The following is a 17,914-nucleotide window of genomic DNA, read 5'->3' as shown; positions in this document are numbered from 1 at the left end:
AAAAAATTTCTCAGTTTATATTTGTGATTCAATCAGGGAACACAATTTATTCTCTTCTTTTGATGTGTATATATGGACTAGCATGCCATAGTTTATCTGCGAGGAGGCAATTACCATGGAGCATATGCTGGCATAAATGTATGGAACCCAAAAGTGAAAAATGGTGAATTCAGCTTGTCTCAAATCTGGGTTATTTCTGATGATTCAAACAGTAAGACCACTGCTGAAGCAGGATGGATGGTAAACTTCCGTATCTTCATGTTCATTCATGTTTGTAGACCATGGTGTCTTCTGAGCAATTTTCTTTTTTCTTGTTGTGTAGGCTCTCTTTTGAAATTTCTCTGAAAACTTAACAGAAACACAGTTAGAAGAAAATTTAACAGAATTAGTGCCAGTTATTAAGTAATTGAAATTATCCAAAAAAAGACATTTGAGATCCAACAGTGAAATAAAAATTACAATATCAGGGGGAAAAAAGGTTTGCATTTCATGGCTCAGAATCCAACAAAATGTACACTTGCATCAGTCAGTCATGCATTTCAATGCAGTGAAATATTTGCATTTGATTTAGTAATCTTTAATTTAATTTCCACTATAGAATCAAATCAATGATTGACTAATTGCCTTTGTTGTCACAGGTTTATCCAAGTTTATTAGGAGATAACCAGACACGGTTCTTCTTGTATTGGACTGTATGTGACTTTTTCAATATCAATTAACCTGTTTCAAAGACCACATTCTGTATTTATTATAGCGCTAAGTATCATACTCAAAGGAAAAGATAATGGCTTATAAACATTCTTGTGTGTTAGTGTTTGTCTTTTAATTGTGTATATTTTTCTGCACTAATTTGAGACATATTCATACTTCATGTCTGTATAAGAGACATTCATTTGATCTTCAGGATGATGGCTACGAGCAAACAGGTTGCTACAATCTACAGTGCCCTGGTTTTGTTCAAACAAACAAAAATATCTATCTCGGTTCCATCATAAAACCAGTCTCAATCTACAATGCAGAGCAGTTTGATATAACTATTGCCATAGTCAAGGCAAAAATGATTTTACATTTGTTCACTGAAGTAAAAATAAAAAATTCTCAAATTCAATATCCTCACCTGTAAGAAATCAAGTCCTATATACTGAATTAAACAATGATAACAATACTACAATGTTTCAGGACAAAGTAAGCGGAAATTGGTGGATCCAACTGCAAAACGAGCTTTTAGGATACTGGCCTGACTCCATCCTCACAGGTTTAGCAGGTAGTGCATCCATGGTGCATTGGGGTGGCGAGATCACGAATTCACAATCAGATGGCTATCATACAACTACTCAGATGGGCAGTGGACATTTTCCCTCTGAAGGATATGCAAAATCAAGTTATTTTCGCAATCTTCAAGTGGTTGATAGTAGTACCAACATTATGGCAAACCCAGAAGGTATCACTCCATTTGCAGCTAATCCTCAGTGCTATGATGTGCACATCAATGAAAATACTAGTTCTAGCCATGGTTACCATTTCTACTATGGAGGACCTGGTCTCTCCCAAAACTGCCGATGAGAACATCATGAGATGCAGGTTCTTGTAGTTCAACTTCTTCTAGTTGTACCTTGAACGATTTTTTGTTGGTAGTGGTAGACCCCTTAAAGTCATGAACTTGGTCTTCTACAATAAGTAGTCTAACAGAGGTCGAACTACAAGGCCTTGCAGGGCCAAACATGGCAATGTTTCCATCTTGGTAAAGTTTGGGATTTGGTTACATTTTGATGGTATTGGAAATTGTTGGAAATATTAATAAATAAATTGAAAATATAGAACTTATCTCAGCTGTTTTATCCTTGAATGAAGCAACTGTGTACAGTGGGAGAGATTGATACATGAATAAAATCACAAACACTTATTGGTAGGGCTGTAACAGGGTCGGGCCTTACAAAACGCAGCCCAACCCTATGTCCCATTAGCAAGGCCCAGGCCCGGTTCGGCCCTGAACCAGAAAATCCAACCCTAACCCGTCCTCAAGGTCAGGTCGGGCTGAACCTGATTGGCCCTGACCATGGGGGGAAGGGAGATGCATGGGCTGGCCAGGTTGGGAAGAAGAAGAAGAAGAAGCACGAAGAAAGAATGTGGAACAAAAAAAAAGAAGATAGGGTTGGGATGGGCTGGACCAGGGTCAGCCCGAGGCCTCAACCCTAGATTGGCCCTGCCCTAACTCAGGGCTAGAAATTCCCACCCTGACCCGCCCTATAGGGCTAGGATATCTCAACCCATGTTCGGGCTCAAGGTCGGATCAGGTCATCAGGGCCACTGCTCACTCTCCTTAAGATTGTAGTAGCCCCCTATGATATAATATGGGTTCTTGTGCACTGACCTCCATGATGAAACAATCCCTTAGGACTTCCAGTAATTATTGTAGTTCCTTACTGGGCCATGTTGGAAGATTCAGATTATTCTCTCAATCAAATAAAAGATGGAACAAAGAGAACTCTCAATATGATTATAAAAACCAGAGAGAGAGAGAGAGGAAATGAAGCACTAATTAAGAATGATCATTTAAAGTCTGCGACACAACGTTTTATAGAGAAGAGGTGCCGCTTGATAACCTTACGAGAAACAATTTTTGGTGTTTTTCCGTTCTGAGAAACGGAAAAACACCTAAAAATCTCTTGATAACGAAGTGTTTTTTGTGATTGTTTCCAAACGGAAAAACATCTAAAAATCTCTTGATAACGAAGTGTTTTTTGTGATTGTTTTTAAAAACATAAATCAAAATTTATGCTCCCTAGAAGACTTTTGACACATGTCGTTTCTTGGCTGAAAATTGGAAAAGTGTGCCCGATAAAAACTCCTATATTTGTTCACTATGTGATTTGGGGAAGAAGCTCTCCGATTCCTTTTGTTAATTTAACAAAAAAAAAAGAAGGGTTTTGCTTGTTTCCAAGAACAGGTTTACCAAGCGGGTCAAAAACGGTTTCTTAGCATAGAAAATGAAAAAACTGTTTTACTGTTTCTCAGCACATAACCAGAACAGAAACACCTGTAAAGTTATCAAGTGGGCTCGAGATATCCTTGAAAACACTTTTCTAAAGGGGCTTAAAAGTTGTGTTTCTCGAAAGGGTAATTTACACGAATCTCCCCTATATTTTGCTCAATACTCACGACACCTCCTCTAGGTTTAAAAATCACTTGAATCTCCCCTACTTAAAGGGATTTATTACAAGATAGTCCACTACTTTAGTTGTCTGCGGTTAAATTATAATGTCATCCAGTTAATTTTGTTTAAATGCCCAAACTACCCTTGGACAAGGGTAAACTTACTATTCTACCCTTTATAGAAAAAAACCAAAATCTCTGTCTCTCTCTCTCTATCTCTCTCTCTCTCTCTCTCTCTCTATGGTCCTCCCCATTCATCTCTTCTTCCTCCAAAACTCATTTACCTTGAACCAAATGTTGAAGTGAACTCTTGAAGACGGTGAAGACCTACACTAACGATGTTCACAATCTTCCTCAGTTTTGTATGAAGATGATGTAGGTGACAAAGTACTACTTGGGGCTGTTAGTCATGACAAATCAGATGGATTGAAGGATCTATGTTTGCATTTTGATTATTCTGAATCAACCGAGCCGACATCATCTTCAATAGATACAAGATCTTCAATGGATAGAATCATAGTTCAAAAATCTGGTGGGCTTTCTGATCTTGTTCTCCTTCGTGGAATAGAGCAAATACAGGGCTGCCATTGCGTCCTTCTTCCCCTGGACGGTACCTGACTGTCTAATTGCAGTCTTGTTCTCCTTTACCTGCAAGAGCTGAAGCAGAACACAATGTTCTTGGTGAGAAGTCTGATCTCCATAGCGGCTCGCCTCTGCAAGTTGATTGAGCATGACTGGAGGTAGGAGACGAGCTGGTGGATCAGATGGTCAGAATTCTCAGAGGCACAAACCACCAAGAGGCCGTGGAAAGTTCACCCAATCTGTTGTTGTTGCAATCACTGAAAGCTACAGAGGAAGCATCACCGCAGGTATTAGCTTACCTAATTAAGATGAAAACGAAGGTGAGGACATTGCAAATTGAACAACCCTAAAAACATAATATCCAAAGAGCCTAAGCATGTGGTTGTGCTATCCGGGAGGGAGCAGAGGATAGAGAGAAAGAGAGGACGAGAGAAACTGGTGATAAGGCATAGAATCACCTCACCAATTAGATGCTGCCATCTGGCGGAGCCGAGGTCAATCCAAGGACCGACCTGAACCAGGGAAGTCGGGCTGACCCGATCCCCGAGAGATCACATGGCCGAGCTGAGCATCACGGCTCAGCCCGCAAAGCACCCCCAAATCAACCATCAACCCCGAGTCAACCTCACGCCAGTCAACCGAGACCGAGACCGAACTCTGAGGCCGACCACTGAGGCCGAGCCTTCCACAAAAGCCTTTGTAACGGCTCACCGAGAATCACAGAGCCACGTTAGCACAATCCAAGAATCGCGGGTTAAGGATCGAGCCACAATCCTATCACGATACCGAATCACACTCCCATTAGGACTCTTACCTTAATAAGAGTCCGACCCCGAAAATAACTCTCCACTTCGCTCTACGCGAGAGAGCCTTCCAAGAGAAGAACTCCTACCATACTAGGACTCTCCCAACTACCTCACCTTACTCTATAAATACTCAGGTATGGAGCTCAAACGCTCATCTCACTTCTACTAAACTGTTACGCTGTTGCACTGGAGACCTGACTTGAGCGTCGGAGATTCCTAGGTCGGAACCACACCGGCTCTCCTGCGCTCACTCAATTTTTTGCAGGCTCATTAGTGGGCGAATCGGGCGACGAAGGTTTTCACACGCAACAGATTTGGCACCGTCTGTGGGAATGACTTTAACTAGTCATCGTCGTTTCTGCCAATCCAAGGAGCGAAGATAATGGTGGTGCAAACAAGATCAGGACAGCACGGCTTCGCCTCCTGCGGGTATGAGCCTCAACCTGATAGGCAAACGAGACGTTTGCCGCCCCCTGAAGCATCACTGCAAGGCAAGACCGGAAGACCCCCTCGGGCAGGGGGTGTGTAGCCCAGCACGGGCGCCATAGCCAATCCAACTCGCCTGTCGAAGGGTGGGAATGGTGGAAGTGTGTTGGACACAGCAGCGGCTGACCGGACACAGGTCAAGCCAAACTTGAAAGGGTTGAGCCTACCACCTCCGCCACCCTTACTAAAGAATTTGGATCCGAAAGCCCCGGCGAATAACTAGCAAGTTATGGATTTGCAGCTGCAGATGCTCTACACTAACGAGATGCTGCATACTTTCATGACCCAGATGACCCGGGGTGCACTGATGGGTCAACCACTGGTCGTGCCCCCTCCACCCCCGATCCGCGTAGAGGGAAACTTACAGCAGAATGGTGGCCGGCATCGGGCCGAGCTGCATTATCACATCCGCCTCATCAGAAAACTCCTCCCTCGTGTCCCAAGAGGAGCGCTCGACGAAATGAGCAGGAGCATCGTCGGAGCCAGAGGACCGAGCAAGAGATCGAACCAGCGGCATCGGTAGCGAGGAGATCGGTATTTTTGGGCCGGCTCAGAGAGGACGGACGATCGAGGGCACACCGAGAACAACAGAGGTAGCTCCCGACGCCGAAGCCCTCCGCCTCTCTGAGAAGAGCAGCCGAGAAGCCCCGGTGGCTCCAATTTCCAGATAGAAAGAAAAATAAGGAGTGATGCTGACCGAGCCGACCATAATGGCCGACCTCAACGGGACGACCAAGTGAACCGATCCCGAGCTAAAGGATAAAATGGTCGACATCGACCAAATGAACGGGACAATTTACGTCAGGTGGATGAGCCGAATAATCGAGCACCTGAAACCGAGCTGGAAAAGCAGCTACGAGACTTGATCGAGCAGGTGGAGGGATTAAAGAAACAGGCGACCACGGACACTTATTCCCTGGTCGGACGACACCCTTATCCTCCCGAGATCATGACCGTGCCTCTACCGGCTGGGTTCAAGCCACCTCCCTTCGACCGGTATGACGGGACGACCGACCCGACGGATCATATCAACTACTTCAACGTGATGATGACCATGTACGGGGGAACCGAGATTGTCTCTTGTCAGGCTTTCCCCTCATATCTCAAAGGCATGACAACCTCATGGTTCCCCTGGTTGCCATCGAACTCCATAACGAGCTTTGCTCAGCTCTGCCGAGCCTTTGTCACGCGCTTCCAGAGTAGCATGAAACACAAGAAGACGACGGTCAATCTCCTCAGCGTGAAGCAACGATCTGATGAGTCGATCCGAGCGCTCGTTTCACGTTTCAACAAAGAATCCTTAGACATCAAGGACACAGCGATAAGCACGCGACATGGACCTCATCAGACTTAGGCCTACGGCACCTTGGAGGTGCAATGAGTTGTAATATGCCGCGACTGCCGAAGCGAAGCCGATCAGAAGAAAAGGCCGGTCGCAGAGGGCGACCAGGATGAGACCTCATAACAAGGACCTCATCAAGGACTTAGCACGGAAGCCTACCAAAAACCTGGCCGAGCTCTTGGAGAGGTGCAATGAGTTTGTAAATATGGCCGAGGTACTCCAAGCCCGAAAGGGAAACGAAGGCCGATCCAAGAAGAAAAGGCCGACGACTGATGACCGCAAGGAGGAAAAGCGACCCAGGATGGATCGTCGAGCTGAGAGATCAGATCGAGCTCGGTGATGCAAATACAGGACGGCGGGTACATCTGCCGACCCTGACTGATGCAAGCCGGGGACATCGATCACAACACCGAGGATTGTTATCAGCTGAAAAGAGAAATTGAAGAGCTGATAAAGGCGGGGCACCTGAAGCGATATGTTAAAGGAGGCCGAGAAGAATGTGGGGGTCGACGACCTGAAGATCGGGTTCAAAGGAGAGCTGAGCCGAGGCCCAAAAATAGGCTGGCATAGTGTGACGAAGATAAAGCCCGAGCTGAGAAGAAAGATGACGGGTCTGGGCCGAGCAGTGATAAAGGAGCTCCCATATACACCATCCTTGGAGGGCCCGGATAAGAATCCATACTGAAGGGTAAGGCAAGTGCTCGGTTCGTAGGGGTCGCCGAGTTTTCAGGCAAAAGGCCAAAGTCTGAGGCGACGATCTCCTTCACTGAGGCCGACCTAGAAGGTATAAGTTTGCCTTACGATGATGCTTTGGTAGTGCAGGTGAAAATTGCAAAGAGGCCCATTCATTGCGTATTGGTCGACATGGGCACATCCGTGGACCTTATGTCGCTAGACGCGTACCGACAATTCGGCTTCGATGATGAAGCACTCAAGCCGGAGGGCACCTCACTTCACGGGTTCTTGGGACCCTTTGCCACCATCAAGGGCTCAATCGACCTACTGGTCACGTTCGGACAAGCTCCATGTCAAGCGACGATCCAAGTCAAATTCATGGTAGTACGGTCGGTGGTGGCCTTCAACGCCATACTTGGCCGTCCATCATTGACCCCTCTCTAAGCCATCATCTCGCTGACACACTTGAAGATGAAGTTCCCTACAGAGAACGGCATTGGAGAAATCCGAGGTGATCAAAAGAAAGCTTGGGAATGTTACAGCACATTCATCAAGCAAAATAATGGCAACGTCCGAGGGATGACGATGTGCGTCGAACACCTCCTTGAAGACCAGTAGGATGAGCTCACAGAAAGGCACGGAAGACCTGTGGAAGACCTCATCCCGTTCTCCCTCAACGATGAAGATCTGACGAAGACAGTACAACTCGGGTCATTGTTGAGTGAAGAACAAAGGAGTCGGCTGGGAAAATTCTTAAGGGCAAATGCCGACGTCTTTGCCTGGTCGACCGCCGACATGCCGGGCATACCGAGGCACATAGCCGAGCACCGACTCCACGTGGATCCGAGCCAAAAGCCTATCCAACAGAAGAGAAGGAACTACGCCCTTGATCGGCAAGCCGCGATCAAAGAGGAGGTAGAGAAGCTCCGACGATCAGGGTTCATCCGAGAAGAAAAATTCCCGACTTGGTTGGCAAACGTCGTTATGGTTCCCAAGTCGAACGGGAAATGGAGGATGTGCATCAACTACACTAACCTTAACAAAGCTTGCCCAAAGGATGAGTACCCGCTACCTCGGATTGATCTCTTGATTGACGCCACGGTGGGGCACGAAATGTTGAGCTTCATGGACGCGTACTCCAGCTACAACCAAATAATGATGCATGAGGAGGATGAGTCATACACAGCATTCCGAACCTGACCAAGAAAATTTCTGTTACAAGGTCATGCCGTTCGGGTTGAAGAACGTCAGAGCAACATATCAACGACTGGTGAACTATATATTTCGCGAGTAGATTGGAAGGAACATGGAAGTCTACGTGGACGACATGGTAGTGAAGAGCTTGAAGGCTGAGAACCACTTGGGCGACTTGGAAGAAGCCTTCGGCGTGCTAAGGAAGAACTAAATGAAACTGAACCCCGCCAAGTATGCATTCGGCGTGACCTTGGGAAAGTTTCTCGGCTTCATGGTCTCCGTTAGAGGCATCGAAGCCAATCCGACGAAAATCAAGGCCATCCAAGAGATGAGCCCTCCAAGGATGATCCGAGAAGTACAAAGGCTAAACGGGCAAGTGGCGGCATTGACACGATTCATGTCGAGGTCGGGCGACAAGTGTCTGCCGTTCTTCAAGGCCCTTAAGAACATCCGGAACCCGAAGGACCTCATTTGGTCAGATGAATGTCAATAAGCTTTTGAAGTGCTGAAGAAATACTTAGACAACGCACCTCTTCTCAGCTGACCTGAGCCAAAAGAAGAGCTTCAAGTTTACTTAGCCGCTACCCCGGTGGCAGTCAGCGCAGTGTTGGTAAGGGAAGAAGGCCGAGCTCAGAAGCCCATATACTACATCAGCCATGTTCTTGTCGACTCCGAGACGAGATACTCCAAGTTCGAGAAGTTAGCATTCGCTCTTGTCACGGCCGCGAGAAAGATAAGGCCATACTTTCAAGCTCATCTGATCGCTGTGCTGACAGACCAGCCTCTCAAGAAAATATTGCACAAGCCCGACATGTCAGGTCGGCTGATCACCTGGGCGGTTGAGCTGAGTGAGTACGATATAAGCTATCGCTTGAGGGCCGCGATAAAAGGGCAAGCACTTGCCGACTTTGTCGCCGAGTGTACAATGCCCGACCTCGAGGTCGGGGAAGAGAAGACAGCGAAAGAAGCCAATGTGGGAGCTAAGACCGACCCGACCTGGACCATGAACGTTGACGGCTCAAGCAACCCCGAGGGGAGCGGGGCCGGGCTGATCTTAGTCAGCTCCAAGGGCTTTCGCATGCAATACGCCCTAAGATTCAAGTTCCCAGCCTCGAACAATAAGGTCGAGTATTAAGCCCTCCTAGCTGGGCTCCGAGTGAGTAAGGCTGTAGGTGTCAAGCAATTAAGGGTATGAGGAGACTCGCAACTTGTGGTCAACCAGATCAACGGAGACTATGAGGCGAAAGATGAAAGAATGATAGCCTACTTGAGCCGAGCACGAGAGATGATTTCCGAGCTCGAGCACTTTGAAATGACCCGAGTACCGAGGAAAGAGAACGTCATGGCCGACACCCTGTCTAGGTTAGCCGAGGCCGACCTCCCAAATCTGAGCCGATCAGTATACATTGAGATTCTGGAGAAGCCTTCCTTGCAAGAAGAAAGCGTCAAACACATCAAGGAGGATGGGCCGACCTGGATGGACCCCATTGTAAACTACTTAGAGAATGACCAGCTCCCAGAGAGTCGGGAAAAAGCAAGAAAAGTCAAAATCCGAGCTGCCGAGTACACCATGATCGAAGGAGTGCTCTATAAGAAAGCCATCTCAGCACCCCTTCTCCGATGCCTCGGACCGAAGGGAGCCGAATACGCCTTGGCCGAGGTGCATGAAGGAATATGCGGGAGCCACATGGGCGGCTAAGCCCCTAGTATATAAGATACTTCGATAAGGGTTCTACTGGCCGAGAATGCAAGAAGAGGCCATAAAGTATGTGAAGACGTGCAAGAAGTGTCAGCTCTTCGCACCAGTGCCGAGCCAACCTGCAACAAAGCTGACCCCCATGCTGAGCCCGATCCCTTTTGCTATGTGGGGGATGGACATTCTCGAAGATTTCACCCCGACATCGAAGAACCAAAAGTATGTGGTCGTGGCGATCGACTACTTCACCAAGTGGGTCGAGGCTGAGCCCTTGGCAACCATCACCGAGAAGAGCATGGAGAAGTTCTTCCGAGATAAGGTTATCTACCGGTTCGGACTACCAAAAGTGCTCATCACGGATAATTACACGTAATTCAATAACCCGACCTTCCGAGAGTTTTGCAAGCACTTCTACATCGATTTTTTTTTCGATCTCGGCAGCTCATCCATAAGCCAATGGGCAAGTGGAGGTGTCGAACCGAACACTACTTGCGGTGATCAAAAGAAGATTGGATGAAGCCAAAGGAAGATGGGTGGAAGAGCTGCCGAACGTCCTATGGGCATATCAGACGACCATGAGAACACCGACCAGGGAGAGTCCTTTTCGGCTAGCATATGGAACCGAAGCCCTCACTCCCGTCGAGGTCAAAGCGTCATCATACAGAGTGCTCAACTTTGATGAGAAGACCTACGAGAATGGGCTTAGAGCCAACCTCGACTTTCTTGACGAAGTTTGAGAGAACGCCTTGCTTCAGAACACAGCTTACAAATAGAAGACGGCAAAGTACCACGACTCGAGGGTGAAGGAGCAACATTTTCACCAAGGAGACCTCGTCCTCAGAAAGCTCAGCGCGTCGTAACCAAAGCAGCAGGGGAAGTTAACACCAAATTGGGAAGGCCCGTACATAGTCTCCAAGCAAATTCGCCCAGGAACGTATCGCTTGCAGACTCCGGGGGGCAAGAAGGTACCGAGGCCGTGGAACTCAGAAAATTTGAAGAAATTTTTTCAGTAGTCTTCTTAGATATCATACTCGGCACGGTCTATGACGAGCATATTTTGTACTCGGCTTCGGCCTCAACGTTCACGATTCAATAAAACAAAGTCTTTCTCCACTATTTAGCTACTTTCAAACTCCAAGCATGTCGAGTCATAAGACCAGTCCTCATAGCCCTAGCCGACATCAAGGACCGACCCTCATAGGTCGGTAACCAAGTCATAAGATTGGTCCTCATAAGCTTGGCCGGCCTGACAAACCAACCCTCATAGGTCGGTAACCAAGTCGTAAGACCGGTCCTCATAGACCTGGCCGACCTCAAGGACCGACCCTCATAGGTCGGCAACCAAGTCGTAAGATCGGTCCTCATAGACCGGTCGACCTCAAAGACCGACCCTCAAAGGTCGGCAACCAAGTCGTAAGATCGGTCCTCATAGACCTGGCCGACCTCAGAGACCGACCCACATAGGTTGGCTAAGTTAGAAGACCGACCCTTATAGTTCAACGACTAGACCAGCAAGCACAAATTCTAGCCACAGCCGAGCCGAACGAAAGCCAAAAAGCAAGCAAAAATATCCAAGCCATTGTGCTCGGCCATAGAGTCAGCTCGGCCGCACAACCAATCAGGTAGTAGCTGGCCTGAGCTGACCGGTGAAGACGACAAGTTAATAAAGAGGACGACAACATGACCTCGGCCCATCGCAGACGTTTCATGACCAAGCGGTCAGGCCGACCTGAACGACCCAGCACAGTGTAGCTAAAAAAAAACCAAGTCCTGAAACTCGGCTAAAAGGCTGGGTCGGCAAATCGGCCATGGCACACAGACAATCAAGAACAACACATGCAAGGAAAGAAAGGCAAATGAGTGCCGAGCTCAAACACTTAGACAATTTGTAAAAAGAAAGTTTTCTATTCATTAAAGGCCGATAGCCCGGCATGGTTACAAAAAGTGGGCAGCTCGGCCCAGTACATACAAAAAAAAAAAAAAAAAAGTATCCAAAACCCCGCGCAGGGGGATGTGTAAATCAAAAGAAGAAAAGGGAGCCTAGAGCTCGGCGGTGTGGAGGTGGTCCTCGACGATGACCTCCTTGACGGTGGCGTCCTCGACGAACTCATCTTGGGGAACGATTACGGCTAGGCCGGCCTGGTCAACCTCCACCGCAGCATCGTCTCCCAACTCCTCGACCACTGTGGTCGTGTCATCCTTAAAATGGGAAAGATTGGGGGTGGGGTAGGCGGCCTTTATCTCCTTCAAGAGGTCGGCCCGACCAGCCTCATAACCCTCGCCATACGGCGGCTTCCTCATTTCATGGCACACCTCGGCGTATTCCTCCGACATGAGGTACTCGGTAATATCCACGGCTCGAGCCCATGCCAGGTCGTCCTTAGCCTTCTTTTTGGCTTGGTCGAGTTGAACCTTCAAGGCCTCGACCTCTTCCCCCCGCTTTGCCGCCGCCTCCTCCAAGCTCTTGACCTCGGCCTCGGCTTCATCGAGCTTTGCTGCAGTCTCCCGACGCCTCAGGACGGCCTCGCAAGCATCCTTGTTGGCCAACTCGACCTGAGCCTCAAGCGAGGAGTTCGCGGTCAGAAGCCGTTCAAATCGGAGGAGGGTCTCCACGGCCTTGGAAAACCCTTGAAAAAGACAACCGAACATTAGAAAGGCCGAGCACAACAGATCGAACCACTCAATAAAAGCCGAACAAAAAGCTTACCATATTAAAGTCTTGGAACAGGGAGGAGAGGAGCTCGGGGTTGGTCAACTTCTCAAGCATTTTCCTCTCCCGAGGAAGCCGACTTGCATCGAGCCATTCCTTTGCATGCGCGGCTGACGTCAGGACCGAGTCCCCTGGGAAGAGGCGCCAGTTCGGCCTCAGCGGGACATTATTGGCCAAGGCCCTCCCCAGGACGTACCGGGAGACATCGGTCGGCTAGGCCATGGGTAGAGGACCACCACCCGTCAGATTGACCGAGAGCTTCTGGCGTTTGATGTCCCTCGGCGGGCTCAGCTCGTCCTTTCGACCCTTCCCTCTTCGAGAGGGACTCAGCGGGGCTCTGCTTTTCTCAGCCTCGAGGTTGACCACCGTGTCAGTTGGGCTTGGCAGCACAGCCTTGCCCTTCAACGTCTTGGAAGACTCGCCTCGAGAGTTCTTCTCGGTGTTTTTTCTCCTCCTCTCCATGATGGTCTTGGCCCTGAGCCGAGTCGTGTCCATTGGGGGAATGTGACCAACCACTGCAAGAGAAACAACATGTTAGAAATATGACAAAAGAAAGAAAAGACTAAGTAAACAGGTCGGCTCGGATGCCCCAGCCGACCACAGCAGACTGAAGACAGCTTAGCTCGGACTCCTACTAGGGGTCATATGCCACGTTTGAAGGAACCCCTCGTCCAAGAGCTGGAGGACATCAAAAGGCTGATGCTGGTGGATCAGGTCTAGAGAGGTCAGCTCATTCTCGGTCAAGGGCAAGGTCCTGTTGACGTAACCCAAGTGGATCACCTTCCACTCGGCCCGGAAGGGGCAGTTCGGGATGGAAGCAAAGAAGAATCGAGGCTTCAAGTTTTTATTTGAGGACGGTGTTTCAACCAGAAACTTGTTGTGGCTCAGCCCCATGTTCTTCCCAGTATGGCGGGTGAAGTAATACCACCCCTTCTCCAGTGACTTCTTCAGGAAAAAGAGCCGAGAAAAAAGAGCCACGGGAAAGCTAAGAACGCCGAGCGTTGAATGGGCTGAAGAATCCGAGCTAGCCTAGCAGTCAAAAACTTGAAACAGTGAAGAATGAATGAAGAAGGGTCGCCTACTTATAGCCACTGAGCAGAGAAGATCCAACGGCCGAGAAGAACTCAATAAGATCTAACGGCCCAGATCAAAAGACGATTCGAGTTCCCGAGCCTGCCATAATGGCTCCGACTGACGTGGCACCGACACCCCAACTGTCAGACTGTACAACGTCAAATCGCTGACAAAACGAGCTCAGCTCAGTCAAATACGTGGGACAACCAAGTGGAAAAAGTTCTTACTCATCAGGGCCGAGCTGACCCCTGATGAGTGGGGGGCCTGTGATAAGGCATAGAATTACCCCACCAATTAGATGCTGCCATCTGGCTGAGCCGAGGTCAATCCAAGGACCGACCTGAACCAGGGAAGTCGGGCCAACCCGGTCCCTGAGAGATCACATGGCCGAGATGAGCATCACGGCTCAGCCCGCAAAGCACCCCCAAATCAACCATCAACCCCGAGCCGACCTCACGCCAGTCAACCGAGACCGAGACCGAACTCTGAAGCCGAGCTCTGAGGCCGACCACTGAGGCCGAGCCCTCCACAAAAGCCTTTGTAACGGCTCGCCGGGAATTGCGGAGCCACGTCAGCACAATCCGAGAATCGCTGATTAAGGATCGAGCCACAATCCTATCACGATACCGAATCACAATCCCATTAGGACTCTTACCTTAATAAGAGTCCGACCCCGAAAATAACTCTTCACTTCGCTCTACGCGAGAGAGCCTTCCAAGATAAGAACTCCTACCATACTAGGACTCTCCCAATCGCCTCACCTTACTCTATAAATACTTAGATATGGAGCTCAAACGCTCATCTCACTTTTACTAAGCTGTTACGCTATTGCACTAGAGACCTAACTTGAGCGTCGGAGATTCCTAGGCCGGAACCACACCAGCTCTCCTGCGCTCACTCTATTTTTTGCAGGCTCATCCGTGGGTGAACCGGGCGACGGAGGTTTTCACACACAACAACTGGGTAAGAGAAGAAAACTAGAAAGGAAGGATCGAGGGTTACTGACTTAACAAAGTTGCATCTTAGCTGCTCAGGTCATCGGTGGAGGAGAAGATGGTGTTTGTTGCAGGGTCTTTGTCGTCTTCAATAATGAGTTTCAATCAAAAAGAAAGAAATGAATTGAGGTTAAAATGGATCCAGATCCTCTACGGCGGGCTGCCTATAGTAGCGGCCTATGCAGCGCAGACTGATAGGCAATAAGATTTGATAGCAATAAGATTTGAATACCAAGAATCCTCCTTTATATTATTGTACAGCTTTCTACTCTCTTATCTTACAACTGTACATTCCATCTTTTCACTGGCAAGCTGTAACTGCAACTTATCTTACAACTGTACATTCCATGTTTTCACTGGCAAGCACTGTAACTGCAACTTATCTTGCAACTGTACATTCCATGTTTTCACTGGCAAGCTATAACTGCAATATCTTTTACGTTTTGGTCCTTCCAATCTTCCATCTCCTCAAATATGTGGACAGAGTATCTGAGATGTTTTTATATGGTGTACTTGGAGGTGGAAAAGTAAGAAAGATTTTAGTTAAGTTGAGAGCATTGAAGCTACAATGCCCAGCAATAGTATATATTTTGCTTGTCTTGTTTTTTTATCAGTCACAATTGGTTGCGAGATTAATCACAGATGTGTTCATGCATTGAAAGATAAAGAAGGGTTTGTTAGACATCTCAGAGACAACAACTCATATGTCAAGACCACCAAGGTTGTGACTACAAATTGTTTTATTTATTTGTTTTAGAATTTGAAGGTTTGTTGACCACTGATAAATCTTACGAAATTTTTGGCAGATTCAAGATAACGATGTAATTGACTGCGTTGACATCTACAAACAACTTGCTTTTGATCATCCTTTGCTTAGGAACCACACAATACAGGTTTTCCTCTTTTCTTTGATATGACATGTTCTCAAAATTACATATTTCTTCAATTTCAATAGGCCACAGGATACAGTTTTGGTTACCTACAGTGTCATAAGTTTTCAGAGCAATGGTTCATAAGAATATTTTGTGAATTCTCCAATTATTGTTGGGGGATAGCCAACACTTGTCTTAGCTAGTTCATCTGTTGTCTACTATGACTAAAATTCTTTTCTGGTTCGATAGATAAGACCCACATCATATCCAAATGGGGAAAAAGTGGATACCTCTGCAATCAAGATCACGAAAGTAAGATGCCCAACAGGAACAATCCCCATTCAAAGGACTCAACCATATAAAACAAAACTTGGTCACAAGTCTTTCACCTTTTCAGGTTTTCCAGATTCTGGCCATGAGGTAACTATTGAAACCATTTCTTCTCTCCCCTTTTTAAAAAATTTCTCAGTTTATATTTGTGATTCAATCAGGGAACTCAATTTATTCTCTTCTTTTGATGTGTATATATGGACTAGCATGCCATAGTTTATCTGCGAGGAGGCAATTACCATGGAGCATATGCTGGCATAAATGTATGGAACCCAAAAGTGAAAAGTGGTGAATTCAGCTTGTCTCAAATCTGGGTTATTTCTGATGATTCAAACAGTAAGACCACTGCTGAAGCAGGATGGATGGTAAACTTCCTTATCTTCATGTTCATGCATGTTTGTAGACCATGGTGTCTTCTGAGCAATTTTCCTTTTTCTTGTTGTGTAGGCTCTCTTTTGAAATTTCTCTGAAAACTTAACAGAAACACAGTTAGAAGAAAATTTAACAGAATTAGCGCCAGTTATTAAGTAATTGAAATTATCCAAAAAAAGACATTTGAGATCCAACAGTTTGAAATAAAAATTACAATATTAGGGGAAAAAAAGGTTTGCATTTCATGGCTCAGAATCCAACAAAACGTACACTTGCATCAGTCAGTCATGCATTTCAATGCAGTGAAATATTTGCATTTGATTTAGTAATCTTTAATTTAATTTCCACTATAGAATCAAATCAATGAATCAAATCAATGATTGACTAATTGCCTTTGTTGTCACAGGTTAATCCAGGTTTATTAGCAGATAACCAGGCGCGGTTCTTCTTGTATTGGACTGTACGTGACTTTTTCAACACCAATTAACCTGTTTCAAACACCACATTCTGTATTTATTATAGCGCTAAGTATCATATTCAAAGGAAAAGCTAATGACTTATAAACATTCTTGTGTGTTAGTGTTTGCCCTTTAATTGTGTATATTTTTCTGCACTAATTTGAGACATATTCATACTTCATGTCTGTATAAGAGACATTCATTTGGTCTTCAGAATGATGGCTACAAGCAAACAGGTTGCTACAATCTGCAGTGCCCTGGTTTTGTTCAAACAAACAAAAACATCTATCTGGGTTCCATCATAAAACCAGTTTCAATCTACAATGCAGAGCAGTTTGATATAACTATTGCCATATTCAAGGTAACAATGATTTTACATTTGTTCACTGAAGTAAAAATAAAAAAATTAATTCTCAATTTCAATATCTCCTCAACTGTAAGAAATCAAATCCTATATACTGAATTAAAGAATGATAACAATACTACAATGTTTCAGGACAAAGTAAGCGGAAATTGGTGGATCCAACTGCAAAACGAGCTTTTAGGATACTGGCCTGACTCTATCCTCACAGGTTTAGCAGGTGGTGCATCTATGGTCCATTGGGGTGGCGAGATCACGAATTCACACTCAGATGGATTTCATACAACTACTCAGATGGGCAGTGGGCATTTTCCCTCTGAAGGATATGCAAAATCAAGTTATTTTCGTAATCTTCGAGTGGTTGATAGTAGTACTAACATTATGGCAAACCCAAAGGGTATCACTCCATTTGCAGCTAAACCTCAGTGCTATGATGTGCACATCAATGAAAACACTGGTTCTAGCTATGGTTACCATTTCTACTATGGAGGGCCTGGTCTCTCCCAAAACTGCCGATGAGAACATCATGAGATGCAGGTTCTTGTAGTTCAACTTCTTGTAGTTGTACCTTGAACGATTCTTTGTTGGTAGTGGTAGACCCCTTAAAGTCATGAACTTGGTCTTCTACAATAAGTAGTCTAACAGAGGTCGAACTACAAGGCCTTGCAGGGCCAAACATGGCAATGTTTCCATCTTGGTAAAGTTTTGGATGGTATTGGAAATTGTTGGAAATATTAATAAATAAATTGAGAATATAGAACTTATCTCAGCTGTTTTATCCTTGAATGAAGCAACTGTGTACAGTAGG

At 46.4% G+C, this 17,914-nt stretch overlaps 1 protein-coding gene across 1 annotated transcript; it reads left to right on the top strand.

Moving 5' to 3' along the window:
- Positions 1-169: 169 nt before the first annotated feature.
- On the top strand, positions 170-17,656 carry LOC122669303. Its single transcript, XM_043866049.1, has 4 exons — positions 170-240; positions 639-692; positions 905-1,051; positions 17,242-17,656. The coding sequence occupies exons 1-4, from the start codon at positions 238-240 to the stop codon at positions 17,623-17,625; spliced, it is 588 nt and encodes a 195-aa protein (XP_043721984.1). The 5' UTR covers positions 170-237; the 3' UTR covers positions 17,626-17,656.
- The last annotated feature ends 258 nt before the right edge of the window (positions 17,657-17,914 follow it).

This window comes from Telopea speciosissima, chromosome 7 (genome assembly GCF_018873765.1).
Source record: "Telopea speciosissima isolate NSW1024214 ecotype Mountain lineage chromosome 7, Tspe_v1, whole genome shotgun sequence".
Taxonomy (NCBI): Eukaryota; Viridiplantae; Streptophyta; class Magnoliopsida; order Proteales; family Proteaceae; genus Telopea; species Telopea speciosissima.
This window is presented reverse-complemented; position numbering and strand designations above follow the sequence as displayed.